The following is a 25,495-nucleotide window of genomic DNA, read 5'->3' as shown; positions in this document are numbered from 1 at the left end:
ATTCCTGCAGCCCACGGTCAACCTGCTTTGCCCGTGTGTGGGCAGGGTGGGGTGCCTCCACGAGCCCCACAGATGGAAGTCAACCTTTCCAACTAATGAAACCCCGGCCTCTCCCAGCCCTCTCTGCAGCCTCGCTGTAGCAACTGCTTCAGTCTGATGCAGGACAAGACTGATGAATCTAGCCTGGGCTCGCTCTTTTCAGTGAGCTGGGTTTTTCATTCCGCGAGCTATGGTCAAGGTGGTGGAAATCCGGATGAGAGCGCCATGGATAAACAAGCAGAGACAACAGCGTGAAGTCCTAAGCTATGTCCCTTGGAGTCTGAACACGGATCTAACTGGTCTGAGTCTGGGTAACTGTCTGGAATTTCCCAAGCCACTGTACAGCATGGGGCTCAGGTTTGACAAACTGGGTGGAAATGTTAACCAACCTCCATGATGAGATGTCTGTGTCATTGAGTCAAAGACTGTCTCATCCTGTGTCTTGTAGTGAGTCACTGGACTTGGTGGGACTGATGTGAGGGGCTGGCCATCCCTGGAGCAGGCGCCTCAGTCTTACCGACCGCTCTGGGGGTGCTTCCTAAAGGGGGACTAGTGAGTGTTAGGTTATACCCTGCATCCATAGCCCACTCTTCTCCACCCTTCCTGAGGTCACTTCCCTGGCAGGTGGAGCATGTCACCTTAGCTGAGTCTGTCCCTGTGAATTACCTCAGATGCTCTGATGCTGGACCACAATAGCTGCTTCCAGCTCCCGCCAGCGTGGTGCTATACTTGTGACAAGCAAAGCCTTTCCACTATGTCCATCACCGCCAGGAGCTGCTGGGACACTGTGGGGTGGGGCTCAGCTAGGGACAAACATGTTGAAAATAAGAGTCACATCGTGGGTGGCTTACTGATTTTTCCAAGCCAGCCTGGACGGGCTGCTTTGAATGAATGAGGAAGTGGTGTCGGGTGTGGCAACACCGAGACCCCATGATGATGTGGTAGCGAGGTGATCACAGTTGTTGATTGTCAGTGGAGGGGCTGTAAATAGCAGCAGGAGCCTGACCCCAACATCTGCAGACCTGGGCTGTGATGTCCCAACTGTGTCCTTTGAGACACAGCACACAGGACCCTGAAGACCGAAGGCCATCGAGCTGAAGAGCCAAGTCGTGCGTGCTAGAACCCAGACTACTCAGGAGAGTTGCACCTGTGCTCAGGTCACTCAAAGCTGACATTCCATCAGGTTCTCTCTGTAAGCCGATGAGAAAAAGGCCACTAAATATGTGTGTCAAAACCAGAGGGGGAGAAGCTCAGCCTTCTTCGTGATTTACCGAATTAGTTCCAGAGGTGGGGTTTGGAATCATCTAGAACCAAGGCCCATCTCACGTTGCGTCATCTGTTCCCTCCTCTGAACCTTGCATCTTTGCAAGGCAAACATGACTTCTACTCCACAGTAAAGACACTGGTGCTGACCAGTGTGATTTCTGGGAGGGGGTCACACTGTCTCGGGGGTCACACCCTGGCCAGTTCAGTTCATATTCACGTACTCAGCTGATGACAGAAACATAAGCAAGTTGAAATAATGAGAAGAACTGAAAGCTGTCTCCAGCTGGGTGTGAATGTGGAGCATGCTTCAAACGCAGTGTGAGCTCACCAGTCCCTTTCTAGGGAAGGGGAGTTCAGGCACCAGTGTCGAGGTGGGAGGGGTCCCGAGCCCTGTGCCTACTGCTTGCCTTGCTTCTGGCCCAGCTTTCTAATCTTACTCTTAGCTCCTAGGCCAGGCTTCTCTTTCAGTGTTAGACACCACATCCTGAAAACCACTTCTTTCTTCCTCCTCAGAGTCCCCTCTCACATATGGTGAATGTGTGTAAAGGCTCCATTAGCTAGCTACATCACAGTAAAGTCTGTCAGACTGTGCACACTTGATTTCACGGTGTTTGCCGTCCCGTGATGAGCATGTAAATCCTTCAAGATCGAGGGTTTCAGCTTGTTTGGTTCCCTGCTTTCTCTGCTCTTCCCGGAATGCAGCTTCCTCACAGAGCTGGGACTCAGAGCTGGGACTCGGTGAGTGTTTGCTGATGAAACCGGTTTATGTGGGTTAGTGTAAAGGGCCTCAGCACTCTGAGTCTTATGGACCGAATCCATGGCTCCAAATGACCCAACACCTCTGTGAGCTGGCTTGTTCATACCTGGCAAGTGAGGGTGATAATATCCATTTTGTGAAAATTATTTGTCAAAAATAAATGAAAAGTACCCTTGCCTGGTGCCACACAAACATGGCCATACAAACATGGCCTTTAACAGTGTTTAAGACTCACAAAGACAGGAGAGGCATGAGTGCCCAAGCCCTGGGTTGTCACCCACCTCACCTACCAGAAATCACCGGTGTTTTCCACCAAGGGCCAAAGAAAGACTGTCTTGGGGAATGTGTAGCCTCGTAGACACTTGCTGAGGTTTTTAGATTTCCTTCCTTCAAAAGCAAAAATGTGGGTAGCTGACTATAGTCCCTTGGGTGGACAGGACCCCTTTTCAGAGAACTTTACCTACCTGATATGTAATTTCCAAGAATCAAGAAGCATTCCACAGACTAATAATTTTGAAACAAAAAAATTTGCATCACAGTGAAATCATTGACCTAGTTACATAAGGTGTCTTCCTGCCTCCACCTTTGCTACCTTCATATGGGCTGCAGCGTGGTGAAGACAGACATTTGTGGTGAGGCAGCTCACCACCCACCCCATGAAGGTGAAGAACAAGTCACACACCGCCTCGAGGAGCCGAGCTCTGAGCCCAGAGCAGGACAGCAAGGACACACACCGTTCTAGCCACCTGCGACTCGAAGTCATCACTTTCAGTCCCCTGAGACCAGGGCCTCCACACCTGGGAGCAAAGATCTCAAAATTCTGAAATTTAAGAGAAAAACTGCAGCTGCTGGTTTGAGGGTCGGAATATTGTCGGTAAGTTCTGCTTCATCCTGGACTTTGGGAAATGCTGTTTCTGATGTCATTGTTGATGTCAGGCTTGGAGGGAAGAAGCATACTGCAGCGGTCACGTTACTGAGTCCTATGTTAATGGGATGCTTATGGACTTGGGTTCCTTTGGTCCCGTAGAGACGCAAGGCAGATGCTCACTTTGGCAGTCTTTCAAGGACTGTGAGTGTTCTTCAGGGCTTAATATCTATCATTTAATGTCACTCCAACCATGTGTAGGCTAGGGCAGGAGTCGTGCCCTAGGGTCCAGTAGGGAAGGAGTCTGAGGTCCACTTTGTCAAATGTCAGGGTCTCTTCTCTTTCTATCACCTAAGAAGATAGAAGATGGTATTTTCTCATCTGGGTGATTTTGAGACATGGTCTCATATGTCCCACACTGGCCTTGATCTTGCTATGTAATTGAGGATAGCCTTGGCGAAGAAGCTTGGAAACATTTGCAAAGGGCCCAGTTTGCAAGACCACCTCTGGAGAAGCATTCATCTGTAATGATATAACAAAGAAGAGAAAATACAGATTCCATAAACCCAAACTAGCTCTGGGGTCTTTGTCACCTAGGGCTTCACTGGGCATCAGCGTCAGCCGCAGGGTGGTCCTACCTAAGGTGGGTGAGGCTCAGTGAAGAAAACGAACCCAGAAGACAGAGAAGGGAAGAGTTAAAGCAGAGGGACGAGGCCAGTATGGAGAGAGGGGCCACTGCCTCATGCTGACAGCTAAGAATGAAGAAGGATGCAACTGGTGAGCCTGGAGTTCACCAAGCAGAGTAGACAGACCCATGGAGGACCACCCACCCGTGCCTCCACTCAGGAGAATACGGGATGCCGCAATTGCTCGGAAGACAGTCTTCCGATAACATCAACTTCCAAGTGAAAGTGTCAAACAGTGAGTTTCGCAGCGCTGTGTGTGGGTTAGTGAGTGTCATTTAAGGACGCCGATGTGTTGTGAACACGATAGCATCGGAGGGTTGTGCTTTCCCTGGCTGTCTTCCACTAAGTGCCTTAGGCCTCCTGAGTGCTGATTTACCTGGAGATCTCCTCTCTAATAATACCTTCTCAGTCAGTCCCCAAAAGAGGAAATGAACAGAAAAAAAAAAAGAGACTGAGGCCAAAATAGATACCACAGCCCCTGCTCTCAGCCTGGGTGCTTCTCCCAGGGGAGGCTCTCAGGTGTGCCTTCAAATATACTGACTCTTATTTTAGGCACAGTTCTGATAAGTAGGACTGTGTGTTTCCCAGCCTGGAACTTCTAGAAGCAGAGAGTTATTAGGAATGCCAACCCAGCACAACACAGCGCAATAGACCTTGAGTTACGGGCAAAGGCTGGTGGAAGTTAGCAACAGTCACACCAGCTCCGTACTGTTCACATGGGGCCACTGAGTCAAACTCCCTGTCCCATGAGTGTGAAGGGTCTTCATTTGCCACAGAGGGGATGCACCCCTGTGTTCAGCAGAAAGCCAAGGAAGGCCAGACAAGGGTAGAAGACATGATCTTAGTGGAACACCACCAGGAACTGCTTCAGGGGCCGTGTTACAGCGTGACTTTCTCCTGCGGCATCTCACCGAAAATGTGGGAGATGCTCAAGATGGGTAGGCGACCTTGAAAGCAAGGTCGGAATCGATGTCTCCAGTAGGAGAGACCGACAGTTCCAGACACGGACAGTCACCACTGCAGCTGCCACATGTAATAGAGCAAGCTCCCAGTCAGGGGTTCAGAGCTCGGTAGAGACAATGGTAAGAAGCTGAATTCAGAACCTAACGGAGAGCTGGGCAGAAGCTCTGGACTGAAGCCCCGCATTGTGCAAAAGCAGAAATGGTGGCACACACCTCTCATCCTGACACTTGGGAGGTGGAAGAGGGTCAGAAACTCATCCTCAGTCACACAAGGAGTGGGAGGTCAGCCTAGGCCCATGAGATCCTACCTCAAAGAAAACAAACCAAAAGACTAGACTTCAGAGCAGGAAAGACTGTCTGCCAACCTCACATTTCCTTCTACTTGTTACAATGTTTCTATTTGGTAAGGAGTAAAAAGCCTACAGTTGACAAAGCAGAGAGGGGAAACCAAGGAAGGAAAAAAAGGCAGGTTGAAGAAGAGGCTTTCATCTTAAAAACCAGAGATGTGCGTGGGTAGGTCAGGAGAGCCAGGCAGGTCCACAGGAGGGCTGGGCCAACTCACCACACCAAACAACGGCTCTGCTAAGAGCATCTCCCCATAGCTCGGGGAACGAGAGAACCTAGGATTCAGAGAGGGTGTCCTCCATGGCCACTTCTGACCTCCTTCCAGTCCCCTTTTTTCCCATGGAGCTCAGGGACAGAGGACTCACATTTGCATCTTCGTCACCGCCTGGCTCTGAGGTCCTAGGCCAGGCGCTCTGGCTGTAGCAGTTAGCAGAACATCTTGATGCTTTTGTCACTTTGTGCCTAAGTGTGGCCTGCTACTGCGTCACAGGGCTGGAAGGAGCAGGGATGGAGGAGCAGGCACGGAGGGTCCCTGCCCTCTCCAGGCCTGCTCGCATTTTGATGCCACACCAAGGAAATGCATTCAGAGGCCCATCTGGATAGCCCTCACTGGGAGAAAATTCTCAGTCAATGGGGTCTTAATGTTTGGTAGCAGCCATGGTTGCTGCTGTTACATGTTTGCCCTCGCACACAGACACGAGCAAGACCCGTCTCTGTAAGTCGGGGAGGTCTTTCCCAGCAAGCAGAGTGGAGTTGAAGGGCCTAAAACTGGGTTAGCGAGTCCTGCAGTAAAGCAATGCAGGCCCCAGGCCCTTCACCCACCTCAGCTTTCCTCAGTGGGGTGGCTGGGCGGGCAATGACTGTGTCAAGCTGTGGGTGTTGGTGACCGCACAGCTAGGCTGCTCACTGTTCTGACACTTAACTCACTCACTGTGCGGCTGACTCGCCTCATCCAGGGACACGCAGAGAGTGGAAATGTAGGCATGAAGCTGCCCCTAAGTTCCTAGACCGTCCCTCCCATTGTAACCCTAAGGGGCTGCCAGCCATCTTTCAGATGTGGGTTGTCAGTCTCTACCTTTATTTACACAGTTTGATGAGAACAAAGCCGTGTGTTTGATACTACAGCCAGAGAAGTTTAATTTCAGGACCCCAAAAGAACGTTCTCTCAAAGGCACTGGTATTTCCACAAAATCAAACCAAAATGTTCTATTCAGTAAAAGACAACCGATTATTGGTTTAGAGGAGGCCGTATTAAAAACCAGTGACCAGATTGGACCCACTGCAGGGCATCCACCACGGTGTCTCTCGTCTCTCGGGGCTCTCAGAACACATCCGCAGAAGTGGAGTTGTCAAAAGTATTCAGAAGAAAGGATACCAAACTCAGCTTGCTGCCCCTTGAGGCTTCCTGCCTGCACCGCCAGCGCCCCTCCCCCACAGTTGGCCTCCAGCCCTTTAATTTTCAGGCCCTACTCACCTTCTCTTCAGAAAGCTCCAGCTACTGAGTGGGCGCTGTAGACCCTCTGGCAGCTGACAGAAGGAAGGGGTACCCTCCATTTCTGGGTGTCAGGTGATTCCATGCCTTCCCATGGTGCCATGGGGAATTGGACTGTCCTTCACATACAGAACAGTTGCATGCACTGCTTTGGACTTCCTGGTATCCTCCCCGCCCCCCAACCGAGTGTCTCCTCATCTGCAGAGGAGCAGAGCACCGGTATCCCAGTCCTCGCTACCAACACCTCTGTGAGGGCACAGGGACCACTTTCCAGCTCATCTTTGACACTGAAATTTACCCATCCCGGGAGAACCAGGGATGTAGTCACTCGGAGGTCAGCTCCCAGAAAGAGCAGAGCCAGGAGAGCCAAGCGGCCAAGAAAAGTCGAACCATTCTCTTTGGTTAAGGGTTGATGCCTGTTGCATGAGAGAGGTCCATCATGAGTTAGTAAGTCCTTTATCCTGTGGACTCTACGTGTCCATTCTCCATGGTCACTTCACCTCTTTCCCTCACAGCCTCTGTATGGGCATCTCCCGCTGGCTGCTCCCCCACCCGCCATAGTCTCTGCATCCTCACTGCCTCTGTGCCCATCCCCATGACGCAGGTCCCACCAGCTCTGCGCCTTTATCTCCCGCAGTCTCTGAACGTCTAACCTCTGTGGTCTCTGCTGTCCCCATCCCTATGCTCTCTGTGTCCCTGTCCTCCACGGTCTCCGTGTCCCTGTCCCCCAAGGTCTTGTGAGCTCTGCTCCCCACACCCCATGGTTTCTGCATCTTCGTCTGACTCTCTGGGACAGTCTCTACATGTCTGTCCTCTGCAGCTGGGGCTGAAGCTGGAAAGGAGTCGGGAGACCATGTGAAGAGTGAGAACTGACTCTGCTGCTGACCCTGATGAGCGACTAGAACAAATCTCTTGTGCTTTCCGCCTCCGCGACTCCGTCTCCCGCTTGAGTCTCTGCCAGTCCTCAGATCTCTCTGCAGCTGTTGTAGGCACCTTCAACATTTGCCCCCTCCTTCGCGCACACACTCATACTGAGAGGCGCTTCTCAGGTTGCTGAGTCTGAGCTTCTCTGAGTTTCCAGGCGCAGATGTCTCTTTACCACTTTCCTCTCCCACCTTCCCCACTGGCCCTCATTGGTTTTTTAGGGATTTGAACTTCTGGATACTTATTAGGCTTCTCTCCCTCACTTTGATTTGCACTGTGACCCCAGTTAGCACCTCTCTGGGCCCCATTGTCCCTGCATCTCTCTCTCTCTCTGTCCCCAGCTCCCTGTAGTCCCCATGGGACTCAGTTATAACTGCAGACTGAGTTTGGGCACCCTAGTCCCTCTGATTCTTTACAGCCTTTTACCTGTGTAAAGACAGACTTGAAACACCAGCAGTGTGTGGCTTTGTGAGCCTAGTCTGTCAGGAGTGCTCTTCCGCCCAGGAACCTTCCAGGACTCTCGAGTCCTCCCGCTGCTTGCCAGAAAGTGGGGGCTCAAGACTGATGACTGAGGCATCAACTGACCCAGCTGTCTCTGGATTTTGTCCTAAAGGGAATTTCTAAAGCCAAAACTTCCGTGTTGACTGTCTTGTGTTCAGACTGGAAAGTGTTAATACAAATTGCATGCTGTCGGGATGGGGGTGCTTACTTTCTGTGTGCCTCACAGTATCCAGAGGCACAGTGTTATTTCACGTTTGTGGGTGGAGCTTTGGCATGGGGCATTCCCAGATAAAAACAAACGCACTTGAGTGTTCTCGGGGTGATATGTAACTTGGGTTTTGCTTTGAGATGTGGAAGGAATGTTAGGGCAGAGAGCACACAGGCACTGTAGAGTTTGGGAGAACAGAGCCCTGTAATAACTACAAAGGCCAGGCAGCAGTGGCCACCTGAGTGGAAGCCATCTGGACTGGGAGCCCTGGAAGGCAGAGGAAGGATTTTCTGTGGTTCACTTTACTCCTGTAGGTGGAGAAGGGAGGTCAGAGCAGGTCCTGGGGACCTTTTCCCTCCAGCCTCTGGGAAGTTCAGATCTGGATCCCTGTTTTCAGGGAAGGAAGATGGGTCTGCGGCCTTCAGGGAGGTTGTCCCACAGTACTGTGGCCCAGCATGCTGGCTTTCTGTTTAACAGTCTTTTCTTGTCCTTGACAAGGTTAAACCTGTTTTATTGATTTTTATTTCTTTCAGGTGAGTCATTTCTGGGACTAGTTCTCTGCAAGAGATCTGTTTCCTAGCTGGGTGTGCTAACACACACCCCTATAATTCCAGCACTCAGGTGGCAGAGTCAAGGGGAACCCTGTGAGTCTGAGGCCAGCCTGGTCTACACAGTGAATTCCAGGACAGTCAGGGCTCCAGAGTGAGACCCTGTCTCCTCTTCATGACAAACAGGGTCATGAAAGGAGTGGGTAGCACTGGGTAGAAAGGCCAGGCCAGCCACATGTATTCCTAAGCATCCTAAGAGCCCAGCATCTTCCTCTGGGTGGCCAGTGGCCCCCCTGGTGGGTACCCATATCAGCTTCTACACAGAAAGAAACAGAAGGCGAGGAGCCCTGGAGGAGAGAGGAGAATAAGGCCACAAGGGGGCGTTTTCAGCTTTCCTTCCTGTCTGAGGGTGATGGTTCTAGACATGGGAGGATACTGCCACAGCACAGGCCTCCCGCAGGCAAGAGGCCCAGGTCACTTGGAATGGAGGGAAATCCCAAACTCTACCTTAGAACAGAGTAGTGGGACTCGGGCAGGAGGTGTCTGTCCAAAGAACAGGGACAGCTGTGGCCACAAGGTCTGCAGACACTTCACCTCCCATGCAGCCCGAGTCATGGCGTCTCTGGTGGGTAAGTTGGACAGTGCTGGCAGTGGCTAGGACTCTGGATAAACAAAGATCCCATTGTGACAGCCGGTTCCCTGGAGGAACCGAGTAGGGCAGGTTCCAGGTTTCCTGTCACACTCGAGCTTGGGGGACAAGCTGAGTTCAGGGTTCCGTGGAGCAGAAAGGTATAAAACAAAGCGTATCCTGACTGAGCCGGTCAGGCCACAAGTTGCGAGACCACGTGGTCCACGACTCTAGGAAGTGAGAGTGGGGATCAGTCAGCCCTGATGGGAATCAACCGCTGTGTCTCCGCTGCTTGGCATTCAGCGTTTCCTGGGACTTGCCTCCTGACCGCTGAAGTGTGAGCAGCTTCACAATGCTGTGGTTCTGTGATTCTCTAGTACTAAGACCACTGGGGATGTGAAGACACTCTCTTTACCCCCATGGAGCCAGAGAGATGGCTCAGGGGTCAGGAGCGCTTGCTCTCGCAGGGGACCTGCGCCTCGACTCCCAGCATCCACACGGCAGCTCGCAAACATTCACAGCCTCAGTTCCAGGGACTATGATGCCCTCTTCTGACTTCTTTGAGCACAGGCACCATGTACACGTGGTATATAGACATACATGCAAGCAAAACACTCACACATGTAAAATAGTTTTGTTGTTTTTTAAAGGGGCTGACTCAGAGGTTAGCTGCGTCCTGGAACCCCCCCCTGGCATTGACGATAATGCGTAGTAGCTGCATCCTTGGAGCTCTCGGCACAGCCTCCTCTCACCAGCAATTGCCGCTGCATTTATAACCTTGGAGAGGGTCCTTAGAAGTTTCCTCAACCTTGTGAATTTTGTTACTTTTGGACTCTTTTGAGCCTCCCTCCAGGAGGGAGGTGCTAGCTACACAACAAGCACTTGTACCTAAAAATGAGTTTTTTAAGTGAGTCCTCATCTGGCTAAGGACAGGGTAGTCATGGTAACCCTCATCAGCCATCTCATAGAGATAAGGAATACTACTTTAGGGAATCCCTGCTTTCAATCTCATTGCACAGGAATGGAAGCTAGCATCGCCGAAGCCCACTTCATCCGTGTGTCCTGTGTGCCCCGCTCACTGCATCACCGAAGCCTTCTTCCTTCCATCTCTGCCCTGTGTATCCTCTCTCACGGCGTGGCCGAAGCCCATTTCCCTCCATCTCTGTCCAGCGTGCCCCCCCCCTGCCCTCCTACTCTCTCCAGTGCTTGAGGTAGGGATGACCATGGAGCTGACTGTAATGTGGGGCAGCATCCTTCCTGAGCCTGCAGGACTTCTGGGGGAGAGCAGGGCAGAGCCAAAGCTCCTGACCCTACAGCCACTCTGCTGCAAATGCTCGCACTGCCTCCAGGGGGCTCCAGCACACTCCCTCCCAGGAGACTTTGAGACGTAGCCCAACACTTCACATAGAAAACTGCACAGAGGCTCTCTTCCTGGAAAACCACAAAGCCAAGTTCTTTCCACTTTGCACTGGTTTGACTCCAAGTCAGCTTAGGGTGATGGTGGTTGATAGTGATGGTGATGATGATGGTGATGATGATGATGATGATGATGATGATGATGATGATTCATAATTCTTTTACAACCTACAGACTGTACATGGTTAACCATTTGCATCCAGGCAGATAGGCGTTGCTTTGAAATAGGAAGTGACTTAGTGACTTTTTTCTGGCAACCCTAGCATCTCGCTACCCGTTTCTTAATGGTCACTGCTGGTCACATCTGTTGACAGAATGGTCCTCACACTCCTAGATCTGGAGCTTGGACAACCACTGAGGCAGGGGTAGCTGACCTGTCCACATTGGATCTCAGCATTTCCTGGGGTAAGCATGTATCCCTTCCCAATTTTTTTCAGACATGTCTTAGCTTCTCGGACATTCTCACCCATGGTTGGGATGTCTGGCAGGGACAGCTTCCTATGGGATGTGGCATGCCAGCCAAGCTTTCACACAGTAACTCCTTACAATTTTGTTGTGTACCAATCCTTGTGGTTTTAGCAGAGAAGAGCATGTTTTCTGAAGAGAGTTCTTTCTGCAGGGCCCATTGGGAGGATTCATTCTCACCGCCTCACACCAGAGCTTTGGAGACGGGTGGTCACTGCTTCTTTCTTTGGGAAATATCTGAGAAATATCAGTCTAGAAAGAAAGTGTGTGTGTGTGTGTGTGTGTCTATGTGTGCGTGCCTGTGTCTGCGTGTGTGTCTGTGTCTCTCTATGTATATGTGTCTGTGTGTGTATGTCTGTGTCTGTGTGTGTGTGTATGTCTGTGTCTCTCTGTGTGTTTGTGTCTGTGTGTGTGTCTCTCTGTGTGCATGTGTCTGTGTGTGTGTGTCTGTGTCTCTGTCTCTCTGTGTGTATGTGTTTGTGTGTGTGTGTGCATTCCTGTGTCTGTGTCTCTGTATATGTGTACATGTGTGTGTGCCTGTATCTGTGTGTGTGTTTGTGTGTGTCCCTGTCTGTGTGTCTGTGTCTCTGTGGGTATCTGTGTCTCTGTGTGTGTATGTGTCTGTGTATGTGTGTGTGTCTGTGTATGTGTGTGTGTGTATGCTTGTCTGTGTTTGTGTGTCTGTATGTGTTTGTGACTGTGTATGTATGTGTGTATATGTGTGTGTCTGTGTCTCTGTGTGTGTCTGTGTATGTGTGTATGTCTGTGTTTGTGTGTGTGTCATGTATGTGTGTGTCTTTGTGTATGTGTCTGTGTCTGTGAATGTGTGTGTGTATGTATATGTGTGTGTGTCTGTGTGTATGTGTCATGTATGTATGTGTGTATGTATATGTATGTGTCGTGTATGTATGTGTGTGTTTGTGTGTGTATGCATGTACGTGTCATGTATTCATGTGTGTGTCTATGTGTCTGTGTATGTGTGTCTGTGTATGTGTCGTGTATGTGGTTGTGTGTGTAGGAACTGAACCTAGGTGTTGTGCATGCCAGCCAGACACTCCACACTGAGCTTTATTCCCAGATACATGTTTACTTTTTACTTTGAGACAGGTCTCACTGGGGTGTGTAGCCTGATTTCAAATTCACAATGTGACCCAGGCATTGAACTTGCTATTCTTCTGCCTCACCCTCCTGAGCGCTAGGATCACAGCCCTAGGCCACCCTAGGATCCAGCCTGCTGCTTTGCAGTGCTGGAAGTGAGGCACAGACGTCACAAGTGCTAGGGAACCGTTCGCGCTTAGCTACACCAATTCTAGCAATGCGATGCTTTCCTGAAGATTTTAAAAATATTTCTTTATTTACTATGTATATGGTGTTCTGTCTGCATGCCAAAAGAGGGCATCATATCTCAATACAGATGGTTGTGAGCCACCATGTCGTTGCTGGGAATTGAACTCAGGACCTCTGGAAACAGCCCGTGCTCTCAACCTCTGAGCCATGTCTCCAGCCCTCTTAAGATTTGTTATATATTCTTCATTATGCATACATATGTGTGTCTGGAAAGGGATATAGACACGGCAGTGTGAGTGTCCAAGGAGGCTAAAGGTGTTGGATCCCACAAAAGTCAGAGTTATATGGTCAGGAGCTGCAAACGTATATGCTGGGAACAGACTCCAGTCCTGTGCAAGAGCGGAACTTGCTCCTAACAACAGAGTCATCCCTCTGAACCCCAAAACACAATTCTTTATTTAACTCAGTACACAGAAGGATTCTGAGAAGCCAAGTGCTAAGGTAAGACAGAGGCAGTGAGAGATTTAGTCAATGCAAGACTGTGGGTGGGACATTGTGGAGACCAGCACCCTAAATATAGAACAGGCACAAAGCCTGTATTACAGCTACCCTTGAAGTGGTTAAAGATTTGATTCCTGCAAATAAACAAAGAAAATACTAGCTGTGCATTTAGCACCAGCCTATATTCCCAGAATTCAGTAGCTCCACCGTGTGTCAAATAGTGAGACCTTGTCTCTAAAAACAACAACAACACAGCACAGAAGTGAGCTGCCAAAAAAGAAAGCAGATCACTGGAAAATACCTTCTGGGTTCTTCCTAACCACCAGCTCAAAAGCGGAAGGAAGCAGAGTCGCCTTTCAGCTGCACTGAGGTTGACAGAGCGGAGAAGCCAGCAAGCCTGTGATTCTAGTGAACTTAAAACACACACACACACACACACACACAAACACAACACCAGCAGTGTAGCAAGGAAACACCCCATGGAAGGAGCATTAACCAAGCCAATGTAGTTGAAGGCCTGTGGGAACGTCATGGCAAAGTGACCCAGCTGTCAGACGGCAGGCGATGGGGAAGTGATAGTACAGCTCATGGTCTCAGATAGGCTGTGGTCTGTCGGCTAGGATCCCGGCATGCTGTCTGCTGGGAGGAGCTTTGTAAGCTTACAGCAGTAACAGATGGGAAGCAGTGATCTCAACGCCCAGCATGTGTCTGGAACTTGATGTACATCCTGCACACAGCTGTGCACACACACACACACACACACACACACACACACACACACACACCTGTTTATGCATACTCCACTGTACCCATCTGCATAGGAACTCATTCATACACACCTATGCCAGTGTATACCATGCATGCTTATACGTGTTTATACACATGTACACTCACACATGAACACATGCATACACACCATCAGAAATGCTCACACATAGACAGCACATGCAGGCCTATAGATACATGCAATAGATTTGTGTATGCATACACAACTATTCATGCTTACATACCTACACACATGAACACCAATGCATCTATGCATATGCACATCCATATACAGACATGTACACACATACACATCTGGACACATGTATAAAATCTCTCTCTCCTTCTGGGCTCTCTCTCTTTCTCCATCTCCCTCTCTCCCTCCCTCCCTCCCTCCCTCCCTCCCTCCCTCCCTCCCTCCCTCCCTCCCTCCCTCCCTCTCTGGGCTGCCTGTCTCTGCTCCATCTCAAAGCCAGTTGCAGCCATCCCCCCAGGCTTATCATTTCACTCTCTGGTACTAGCTAAGGCACTAACTGCCACGATAGTGAGATGCGTGTCACCTTCAGAATTGCTTTTCTTGCACAGTGCACACAGTGGAAAGGCTTTAGGAAACCACACTACAGTACACAAAAGATTTGTTTTCCACTGTGTTGAAAGTATTACTAGTATTAAATGTTCCCTAAGTAGTGGTTTCTTTTTCTACGTGATTAAAAGAATTGCCTCTGACATGTTAGAATGCAGAGCGAGAAACGAGTTGGCCCAGGACATGAGCTCACACTCCATCTTGGTGCCTAGCACTGCTCCGTTCGTTGAAAGGGGGAAGTGACAGTGTGCCTGTGGAATTTCAGACCTTAAATGTGAAAGCCATGGAAGAGCTTAGCTTATCATTGGAGGCTGGGAGAAGAAAGAGGGAGAGAAGAGAGAGCAGAAATGAGGGCGGGAGAGCAGAGGGGGGAGACAGTGTCTCTGAAAGAGGAGAAAAGCCACCCAAAGCCATGCTGTGACCAAGAGCTGGTTTCTGATCTAAAGCCAGTGAGGGGAGAGGACACAGCTTGAGTAGCGATTGGTTTTTCCAGGGTCCGAGAAACAGGATCTGCTTGGATGTGATGTAGCTGGAGTCAGTGTGCTACTGAAAGGTCTTCACTGTGACTTGTGACACCACCCCGTCCAAATCAGGCAGAGCAGCACTGCGGAGACCGCAAGCCACTGTAGTCCAGCCTGGTGCTGCTCGGGGGCAGGCTTCTGGGAGCCCCTTCATGCCTTTTTTTGGGGGGGGTAGCATTTTCTGAATCCCTCTTCAGACAACATGGGCTGAAAAAGTCCCATAAGCAGTAGGTTTGACCGTGGTGAAGGGAAAGGGACACAGATCCATGTTGTCCCCCTCAGCACCCCAAGGAACGCCCAGAATCTATCCCAAATGTCCATCTCCCCCCTCTTCTTCTTGTGATATGTGAGATTATGGGGTGACTGAAAATTCCTCAGATGAAGCTACCATCTGATGAAGTTAAGCCAGGAGCCACTAGGGGTGCACCAAGAGTTGAGAACGCGGCCTTCTCGTGTTAATGGGGTTTCTGGTGCAATCCCTTGAAAACTGAAGCTTTGTGGGTTGGAAGGGAGAAAGCACGCATCCAATGGACCTCCAGGCCTCACCTGGCAGCAGGTTTCCCAGAAACCCATAGCCAGCAGTGGGCACTTGGCCTAGGAAGCGGTCCTTTCCCAGAGCAGAGCCAGAGCCCCCAGGTGCAGTTGACTAGTATGCACAACTCGTCTCAAGATCCCCGTTATCCCTGCTCCTCACCAGGCAGTAGATCCTATGTAGCTCTCTCCTGTCTCCAAGAGACCTCGTTCAGATCACCCGGAAACTCAAGACACACAGGCTTACTGCAGTCTAGGCTAGTGGGTGTACTTTGAGAATGAGTGCCTGTTGGTAGAATTCCTGGGTCCCCATCTCATGCTCACCCATCTCCTACAGTCTAGGGCTCCTGGTCCGAGAGGTCCAGCCCATCCTGGGTTCAACTCATTCACTCAAACTGGCAGTGGTCAGCATGTCCCAAGGGTGCCTGGGCTGTCGTTGAACCCTCTGACGTTATTCCCAGCATTCATGCCATCTCTACTTCCAAGCAGAGTTCTACTTTGGGGCGGAGTCAAAGACCCTCTTTCGAGTCACAATCTCCCAAGCTGTGATGGATGTCCTTCCTAGCTGACCCTCTGCTTCTGAAGCTAAACACCACTTCCCTGTGCTTGCCAGTCACCAAGTACCCCCCTCCCAACTCCTAATCACTGTGTAAATCTGGCCAGGGCCAGGTGCAGAGACTGCTGCTGACCTCATTCTGAGCCTGATGGTTTCAGTGGTTTGGGCCTAAAAGTTACACAAATGCTCGTTTGCTGAGTTCTGTACGAGTCTGCCATCACCGCCACCAGATTGACGGGCTAAGTTCATACGGCTAAGCTTCCTGGTTTTCAGTTCTGCAGCCAGGGACTCAGCACCGACCTCAGCTGCAGGGCAAGTGGGCACAGTGCCATGGTCTCTTCTGGGCCTCTAAAGGTGGATCTGTTGAGGGCAGACCTCAGTTCCCGTGGCACAACCCAGATTCCTATTTCTACAACAGCTGTCAAAGAGGGCCCTTGCCAGCCTCCTGGCTTGTGGCTCCTCAACCGGTTTCAATATGAGCAGCAAAGGATGCTTCCCTCCCAAGCCTCCAACTCTTCTCCTGCCTCAGGTGGGGAGTCTTGAGGGTCAAGCACCTTCAGGTCTATCCATCCCAGGTGGCTGCTCCTCCAGACCTACTCATGTCTGCACAGCCCCTTTGGCCTGGTGAACTGACATGCTCACGGGTGAACGGCGAGCACTGTGTTGGTGGTGTGACAGACCGCTGACTCTGAACAGCTGGTTTTAAGTCTGAAGGCTGAGTGACTGAAGTGGAGGGAGACAGCGGACAGCAGTTGGACACCTGTGCCTGGTGGGAGTGGCTTGGTGAATTTCCCAGCAAAGAAATGCTTATGCTATGTTCTTGCAGAACTTGGAGTTTTCGTCTGAGCTGTCCACTATGTGAAGGCAAGCGAGGGGGCAGAATCGGAGACGGCTCAGTTGTTGAGAGCACTTTCTGATCTTGCCGAGGACCTGGGTCATCCACTTTACTGTCTTCTTCGATTCTTGGCGTTTTCAAAGGCGGAGCGTTGCCTCCTCTCTTTCTGTTCTTTGACATCACAAAAACAATGAGAAATGCTCAACGGGCCCTGTGTCAGTCAAGGTCTGTTCTGGTGTGCCTGGGAACAGGTTCTACGTGGACTATCAACACACCCAAAGAGTGCTAGCTCAAACCTGTGGCAGCCCAGCCCACTGCCCAGCTGGAAGCCCATCCATCTCTTTGTGCTGGCACCCAGTACCCAGTTTCTTCTCAGGATTACTTTCAGATTTCAGATTTAATCACAGATTTGCAATGTCTGTCACACTTCCCTTATCTGTTGCCTGGTGACTGTGAGGGCTTGGGATCGGCCTAATGGCTATATGTCAGCAAACACATGGTAACTCATGCACTGACTCGATGCCAGGGGCCTGAGAGTCCTTCATGATATTCTTTTTGTGGAGGGGTGTATTTTGAGACAGGGTTTCTCTGTGTAACAGCACTGGCTGTCCTGGAACTCACTCTGTAGCCCAGGCTAGCCTTGAACTCATAGAGATCTGCCTGCCTCTGCCTCCCTACTGTTGGGACTAAAGGCGTGTGCCACCACCGTACGTCCTTCATGATATTCTTGGATGCGTACTGACTCCATACCTCAGTGGTGACGTTCACTTTTTCTGTATCTACAGATAAATTGTGAAACCTTTACCCTGTCCTTTTCCATGTGTATGTGAGTGGAATATGCATATATGTGTGTTCACCTGTGTGGGCACATGTGTGTAGGCCCAAGATTGATGTCATAAATCTTTAGTTGCTCTTCCATCTTTCTCTTTGAGGCAGGGTCTCTCAATCAAACCTGGAGCATGCTTAGTCTCACTAGCAGCTTGCTCTGGGGCTCCCATCTCCACTTTTGGAGTCTGACACTGCAGGCAAGTTCCCATGCCTATCTGGCACTTACACGGGTTCTGGAATCCAGACTCTTGTTCTCTTGCTTCGTGGCCAGCCCTTCTAAGCCTCTCCTGCATTTGGAAGGTTCTGACGGCAGCTCTGCCTTCCTGGACTCACGGAGTAGACTTAACAACAACATTCTCTGAGTAGCTGTGAAATGTCTAAAGCGGACAGGAAAAAGCGGAAGCCGAGAAACGGCTTTCTCTCATGTTCTGAAGATGTAACGCACTTCACCGAGACTCGGTGATGAGGAAGAACTTCGGGTGCTAAACACTTCCATGTTGTCCTGGCACTCACTGTAGTATCGTACTGTGTCAGAGGCCTGGAAGGGGAACCGTCCAACCAAAGGCAGACGGAGGGTGTCAGAGTGAGAGTCTACTAAGGCAGCTGAGAGCAGGCAAGGTGGTGTCCTCATGTCCTTCCCCTCACAGGACCCCTGAAGTTTCCTCCAAAGGGTAATTTGGGGCAGTTTTCCATAGATTCTCTTAATATCAATTTGTTCTTTAGAATGTCTCTAGACATGCTTGTCTGAGAACTGAGGACCTGGGACCACATTGCGCATTGAGAATCAGTGGACATACATGGGTCTTGTAGTGATTTAGTCAAGCAATAGTAAGACCCAGAGAGTGGGCGTGTGTGAGGGAGAATGCTGGGAGCCTGAAACCAAGACTGACAGTGTCTTACTGTGCTAGCTTGACTGTTGTTGTCGGCTCACAGAAAAGCAGACTGTAGGCCCTCTACCCCCAGCAGCTCTCCTCTTGGTAGACTAACAGTCTATTTTGCTCTAAATTCTTTAAAGGACAGACAGAAACATTTAATTAGGAATTCACCACCAGGTGCTGGGTATAGTGGCCTTTAATCCCAGCACTCGGGAGACAGAGGCAGGCAGATCTACGAGTTCAAGGCCAGCCTGGTCTACAGAGAGAATTCCAGGGCAGTCAGGACTACACAGAGAAGCCCTATCTAACCCCACCACCAAAATTCACCAATGGGGACTAGAGAGATGGTTCAGTGGTTAAGAGCACTGGCTGATCTTCCAGAGGTTCTGGGTTCAATTCTTGGTATCCACAAGGCAGCTCACAACTGTCTGAATTGCAGTTTTAGGGGATCTCTGACACCTTCACACAGACATACATACAGGCTGAACACAAATGTACATAAAAATAAAAATAAATAAATCATTTTTTAAAAACCCTCCCCAAAAGAAACAGAAAAAGAAAAGAAAAGAATTCGCCAACATCTTTATCATCAAACACAAATTCTAACAGAAAATGTATAGGGTACGTCTCCAGAGCGTTAACTCCGCTCAGATTGAGTGATGAGGTCGATTGTGTTCAGGACTCTACGTGCTGCGGTGGCCCAGATGCCAATCTGTGACAAGTGCGATTTCCTAGCAACAACGTGCACCATTCTTGTGGTGACAGCAGTGGTTTGGAGAGCTGATGTATTTCCAGGTACCGCGTCTGGCATTCAAGTAAACGTGACAGTTACCATCTCCCAGACAGCACTGACTGCCAACCCCAGCAGTGCCGAGGTCATCGTTAGCTGAGTTTCTCGCTGTTAGGCCCAGCACGCTCACAGCATTCGTCCCTAGATGGGTACAATGAACAAATTTTGGGTCCTTGGGAAATGCTTCACCATCCTGATCAGTAAATGTAATTTAAGACACTGTCTCTTGACCATGATGGGCATCTGAATGATTGTCCGCCCCTGCTAGCGGGGCCCTCCAGCCTGGCCTGGGGACGACGCAGGCCACATTCCAGATCCTCCTGTCTGTGAGGAATTCTCACGGCTGGACAGCTTCAGCAGGAGTAGGCCTGGGTTTCTGCACACGTTGTCTAGATGACATTGTTTGGGGCTGGTGTGCTGGCCAGGTACCCTCCTGACCCTTGGGCTCATGCGAGTTCTATGTCATGGGACAGTGTCTAGCCTTGAGAGACTTTATAAAACTTTCTCTGAACTGACTTTACTTGAATAAGGAAAACATGACTTATCAAAGTGTAGGTAAATATTTTGCTTGTGTGCGAAGTCTAACTGGGCATTGATGTGCAGTACAGCTGGCTGACTCATAGGCTTGAATTACAGCATTTTCCCCACCGACGCAATGTGTGTGGGGAGAAAATACCCCGTCCCATCTCTACCCTAGCCCTTTTAGCTAAGGAGCCAGACAGACCACTCCCCTGCCTTGGTCTTCCCAATAGATATGCCACTCTTTGTTAGGTGGTGGTGACGCACGCCTTTAATCCCAGCACTTGGGAGGCAGAGGCAGGTGGATCTCTGTGAGTTCGAGGCCAGCCTGGTCTACAAGAGCTAATTCCAGGACAGACACCAAAGCTACAGAGAAACCCTGTCTCAAAAAATCCAAAGCTTTACACATCCTTCTATGCTCCCCCCCTCCCCAAGTCTGTTCCAGTACCACCCTTCAGGGTTACCTCAGTCCTACTGGGCACATGCACTCTCTGTAACTGGTCTTTGCCCCCATCACTGTGAAGGCAAGGATATTTACATACAAGAACATGCAACAATTTTAAAATTAGCCTTACTAGAGCACAGTTACACATAGTTATTGAAGCAGACAGCTCAGGGGTTTTGACAGACATGTAGGCACATATCAAGTAGGATTCCACAGGATGGGAACACTGTGATTCACTCTGCTCTCCATGGACATTTAGGCTCTTTCCAGTTTGTAGCTGTTGGGACTTTCTCTAAAGACACAAGTCAGAGTCTTTGCCTCCCACCTGGGTGAATGCTGGAAGCCAGTTACTAGTTCATACAGCTGCTGTTGTGTGAGGTGAACACGCTTTTGTCCACATGCTCGTATGACTTCCCATTCCCACCACCCAACCAGGACATCTGCAGCTGCTCCGTGTCTTTGCTGACACTCTCACCTTCCATGGCCATCCTTGTAGCCATGAAGTGGCGTCTCAGGGGGGTTGGGCTCTGGCTTCCCTCACAGTGAATCAAGCTCAGCATCCTCTGTGCATCGGTCACATATTTTCTGTGGTCTTTCAGGCACCGAGTAACTGGGATTCTTTGTGAGTTCTGGGTGTGAACAGATAAAGTTTTACAAATGTTATTTTCCAATTCAAATTTTTTTTTTCATTTTTTGAAGTGTTTTTTGTAAAGTGCTAAAGTTTTTAATTCTTTTTATTTCAAAATTTTTAATTCTTATTAAGCACAATTTATTATTACTACCTTACAATATATGTTTTTCGTAATTTATTTAAGAAAACTCTTGCATTTCTTGGGTCACAAAGATCTCCTGTGTCCCCTCTGGCTGCTCTCTGCCTCTGCTCTTGCATTTGGAGCTGCACCCAATCTGAGTTCACTTTTCTTGTGGCAGGAGGGGTGGATGGGGACCAGCTTCTCCGCATAAATTCAAGATAGTCTTTACACTACAGAGTCACACTGGGACCTCGTTTAAAAGTCAGCTGACTGTGAATCTCTGCGTGGTTCATTTCTGGACTCCGTGTTCGTCCCGCAGAATCCTGTTCCCTTTAACCAGCGTCACCTGCCCTGACACTGAAGTGTCCCAAGTCTCACGAGATTGTGTGAATCCTCCAACTTCATTCTTTCTTGAATTCATTGTAGAATCAGAATCAGTTAGCCAGTTTCTCGATTTAGAAAACCTTCTGGAGTTCTGACTTAGTGTCTGTTGTATCAATTTGAGGACAATGTATCTGAATAGAGACCCACTCAGCCTTATCTCTCTCCTAAATCTACACACTATTGCTTTTATCTTAGCTATTGGGATTTTCAGCATATAAACCTTGTTCATAAATATTTTGTGGTTTCTTTTTTTTATAATCTCTTCTTCTCTCCCTTCCCCCCTTTTTCCCTCCTCCCCTCCCTTCCCTTCTTCCCCCCTCCTGCTCTCTCCTCCTCCCTCCTTTTCTCTTAATTTATCCTTTGCTACTTGTTTTGTTTGTTGTTGATTTTTGTTTTTTTCTTTCAGAATAGTTTCACTATGTATCCCAGATTGGCTTTGAACTCGCTAGCCTCCTGCCTCAGCCTCCTGAGTGTTGAGGTTACAAGCATGCACCACCACTCTTGGCTTCCAGCTTTCGGTTTCTAAGTCTTCTTGTTAGGGTAGAATCATAATAGCGTTATCCATATGGACTGTACTGTGTCTATTCATGATGTTGATCCCAGTAAGCTTCTGCCACATGCAGAGAGCTGCCTTCAGGGGCCAGGAGAGGGCTTCACCTTCCTGGTACATAACTGCTACAACTGACTATAAGCCACCTGACATGGTGGTGCTGGGAATCAAACCCAGGTCCTCAGAAGAGCAGCGTGTGTTCCTAACCACTGAACTATCTCTTCAGTCCTCAAATCAATCACGTGTTTCTTTCTATCCACATCGAGATATTTATAGATTTTCATTCTGTGAGATTTTCTTGAATAGTCTTAACTGGATTTTTTGGGTGGAGGTTCTCACACAGTTCAAAACCTGTGGGTTTTTTTTTCTGATATGGCTTTTCTGAAGCTAAAGCTTAGAAGCTGGAACATCATGGTCTATAGCTAGCCAAGTCTGGTCAGGCCATTCATTTCTGCGCTCTTTGTGACTGTCTCCGAGCCAGCAGCACGGCCTGCGACACTACGGCAAAGCCACCGGGCCTGCAGAGCCTGCTGTGCTCACCGTGCCCACTCTCCGGAGGGCTCTGCAGAAAGCATCGGAAATCCTTTCAGCGGGTGTTTTCACATCACAATCCGGGCAGCGCAGTATGTTCCCATGGGGCAGAATGTTCCAGAACACAGCATAACTGAAGCACGTTTTGCCTCCTCTCCTCCATAGCTTTGCCTCAGCTCTCCTAAAGCCTGTGCTAGCGAGTGTGTGGTCGACACTGCCCTCTCCACTTTCCACACCACACCAGGTCTGGATTTCCCACCGACACCCAGGACCACCGTGCATGAAGTGAGAAGCTACTTTACATTGGCAGGGAGTGGGAGCGCGGATAAACACGGTCGCTTGAAAGTGTGCCGCGGCTGACTCTGTTTTCACTGTTTTCCAGGAGACGATGAACTCCACGGAGGGTTACGAGGAGTACTCTGACTCGATCCTATCTGTGTCTCCGGATGACTTGCCCCTATCGGTGTCTCCAGACGACGCGCCGTGCTCCTTGAAGGAGGTCAGAGAGTTCACCAGGGTATTTGTGCCCATCGCCTACTCTCTAATATGTGTCTTTGGCCTCCTGGGCAATATTATGGTAGTGATGACCTTTGCCTTCTACAAGAAGGCCAGGTCCATGACTGACGTCTACCTGTTGAACATGGCCATCACAGACATACTGTTCGTCCTCACTCTGCCGTTCTGGGCAGTGACTCACGCCACCGGCACTTGGGTTTTCAGCAACTCCCTGTGCAAACTGATGAAAGGCATCTACGCAGTGAACTTTAACTGCGGGATGCTGCTCCTGGCCTGCATCAGCCTGGACCGGTACATTGCCATCGTCCAGGCCACCAAATCTTTCCGGGTGCGATCCAGAACGCTGGCACACAGTAAGGTCATCTGTTTGGCGGTGTGGGCCATATCGGTCTTCATCTCAAGCCCCACCTTTATCTTCAACAAGAAGTACCGGTTCCAGGGTAGAATCGAGGTCTGTGAGCCCCAGTACAAGTCTGTCTCAGAGCCTATCGCCTGGAAGCTGCTGGGGCTGGGGCTCGAGCTGCTTTTCGGCTTCTTCACCCCTCTGCTGTTCATGGTGTTCTGCTATCTGTTCATCATCAAAACCCTGGTGCAGGCCCAGAACTCTAAAAGGCACAGAGCCATCCGCGTCGTCATCGCCGTGGTCCTCGTGTTCCTAGCTTGTCAGATCCCTCACAATGTGGTTCTGCTCATGACTGCAGTAAACACGGGCAAAATTGACCGGCCCTGCAGCGGGGAGATACGCCTCGCCTACGCCAGGAACGTGGCTGAGGTCCTGGCTTTCCTCCACTGCTGCCTCAACCCCGTGTTGTACGCATTTATTGGACAGAAATTCAGGAACTACTTCGTGAAGATCATGAAGGATGTGTGGTGTGCGAGAAGAAAGAACAAGGTGCCAGGCTTCCTCTGTGCGCGGGCGTACTCAGAAAGCTATGCTTCCCGGCAGACCAGCGAGATTATGGACAACGACAATGCCTCATCCTTTACCATGTAACGTGTGGGTATGAAACCACACACTACAGCCGCCTTTGTGAAACCTGCTATTATGTGTGTGTGTGTGTGTGTGAGAGAGAGAGAGAGAGAGAGAGATACAGAGAGAGAGAGAAAGAGGAGAGAGAGAGAGAGAGGTGGGGGAGGCCCAAATAACTATGGAAATTAAGCGAGTCTTCCAGTGGGCAGGTGGGCACTGATAGCGAAGCTCTCCCCAGTGTGGTTGATAAGAAACCTTAGTGGCGCTTGCATTCTGGGATTGGCGGTCCACAAAAGAAGCTTTGGGGAATGCTGGATTAGAGTGAAGTACTTATGAATGTAACCATATTCAGAAATGTTCGTGAAGGGGTCGCAGACCCAGTGATGGCCCAAAACAAGGACACAGCTTGGGAAAGCAACAGAAGCCCTCCTGGGACTCGCGTGATGCTAGGGGGATGTTTACCATCCTTGGTGGCAAATCGCAAAAATCCTGTACCCAGTTCCTTCTCCTCCCAGCCAGGCTGTGGGACAGCAACCTGGGAGGCAGGAACCAAGCAGGGAGTGGGGTCCATGGTCTTGCTGCCAGCCTGCAAGCTTGCTTCTGCTTCAGGAAGTGGTTTCCCACGGTTTCCCTCCCCTCTGAGGTGGGTGGAGTCTGAGCGGGAAAGCTGGGGTTGTGTTCCAGGCTGGGTGAAGGGCTTGGCAACTTCTAGCATAGCTCAACATTCATCCCATGGCGGGTAAATTGGACTGGTTTGTAGTTGAAAGTGCTTTTCTTCCTGTTCTGAAATGGAGCTGGAGATTGTGGTCACCCCGGGCTTCAAGTTAGCCCCTGGGCAGTCTCCAGGACCAAGTGGATTTGTTGTTGGTTTAAATCGGGAATCGAACCTGGGGTCTCACACAAGACTCTGCAAGTGAGCTGCCACTGTGCTGTAGTCTAAGACCTTTCTGACATGGACATCCTCCTGCCTCAGCTCTACAAAGATCCGGGATTACAGGCCTGTGCCACTGTGCCTGGCGCTGAGACTGATCTTTAGGCGGCTTTACCCAAAGTCATGGTTAGCAGCAGTAAGTCCTTCTGCCTCATTGGAAGAAGCTCATAGGACTCTGGTCCTTGAAGTGCTGCGGAGGCAGATGGTGAACCTGAACTGGGAATGCAGAAACACAAAGCTCGTGCCAAAAGCTGCTGATGCGAGTGTCGGAATACTGACGTGCTCAGTTCTGACATGTGGTTTGGAAGGCGAATGGTTAGTGAGCTGTAGCAATGCCTGACGTGTGTGTGTGTGTGTGTGTGTGTGTGTGTGTGTGTGTGTGTTTGAGAGGAGAGACAAGAGGATTACTTCAGGTGTATTCCTCAGGCATTGACTCTTTTCTTGTTTAAGACAGTCTCTCAGCACCTCGGAGCTCAGTCAGTAGGTTAGACTGGCTGGTCAGAGGAGCCCCGGATTCAGCCGCCGCTGCTCCCCAGCACCCACCACCACAGCTCTTTATTTTCTCTTTTACAAAGGTTCTGGGCACTGAACTGGTCTTTGTGCCTGCAAGGCAGTTGCTTTTCCTGTCTGAACCTCTCTCCAGGCCGGCACCGGAACAGAGCTCCTTAGCTTATGCTCCCTGTTCCGCACATTAAACTGTAATCTTATCACAACCTCTAACAA

The 25,495-nt window shown here is 50.0% G+C and overlaps 1 protein-coding gene across 4 annotated transcripts; it reads left to right on the top strand.

The window, feature by feature from the left end:
* Positions 1 to 2,645: 2,645 nt before the first annotated feature.
* Positions 2,646 to 25,495, top strand: Ccr6 (C-C motif chemokine receptor 6). Of its 4 annotated transcripts, none has more exons than XM_048421046.3 (3): positions 2,646 to 2,936; positions 22,521 to 22,640; positions 22,738 to 25,495. In XM_048421046.3, exon 3 carries the CDS (start codon positions 22,744 to 22,746, stop codon positions 23,863 to 23,865), a length of 1,122 nt encoding a protein of 373 aa, XP_048277003.3. In that variant the 5' UTR covers positions 2,646 to 2,936; positions 22,521 to 22,640; positions 22,738 to 22,743; the 3' UTR covers positions 23,866 to 25,495. The 4 variants fall into 4 exon arrangements, with proteins under 4 accessions (XP_048277003.3, XP_048276970.3, XP_087752045.1 ...); XM_087895919.1 differs by lacking the exon at positions 2,646 to 2,936 and adding an exon at positions 10,873 to 11,042; XM_048421013.3 differs by lacking the exon at positions 22,521 to 22,640.

This window comes from Myodes glareolus, chromosome 1, assembly GCF_982192425.1.
Source record: "Myodes glareolus chromosome 1, mMyoGla1.1, whole genome shotgun sequence".
Lineage (NCBI taxonomy): Eukaryota > Metazoa > Chordata > Mammalia > Rodentia > Cricetidae > Myodes > Myodes glareolus.
This window is presented reverse-complemented; position numbering and strand designations above follow the sequence as displayed.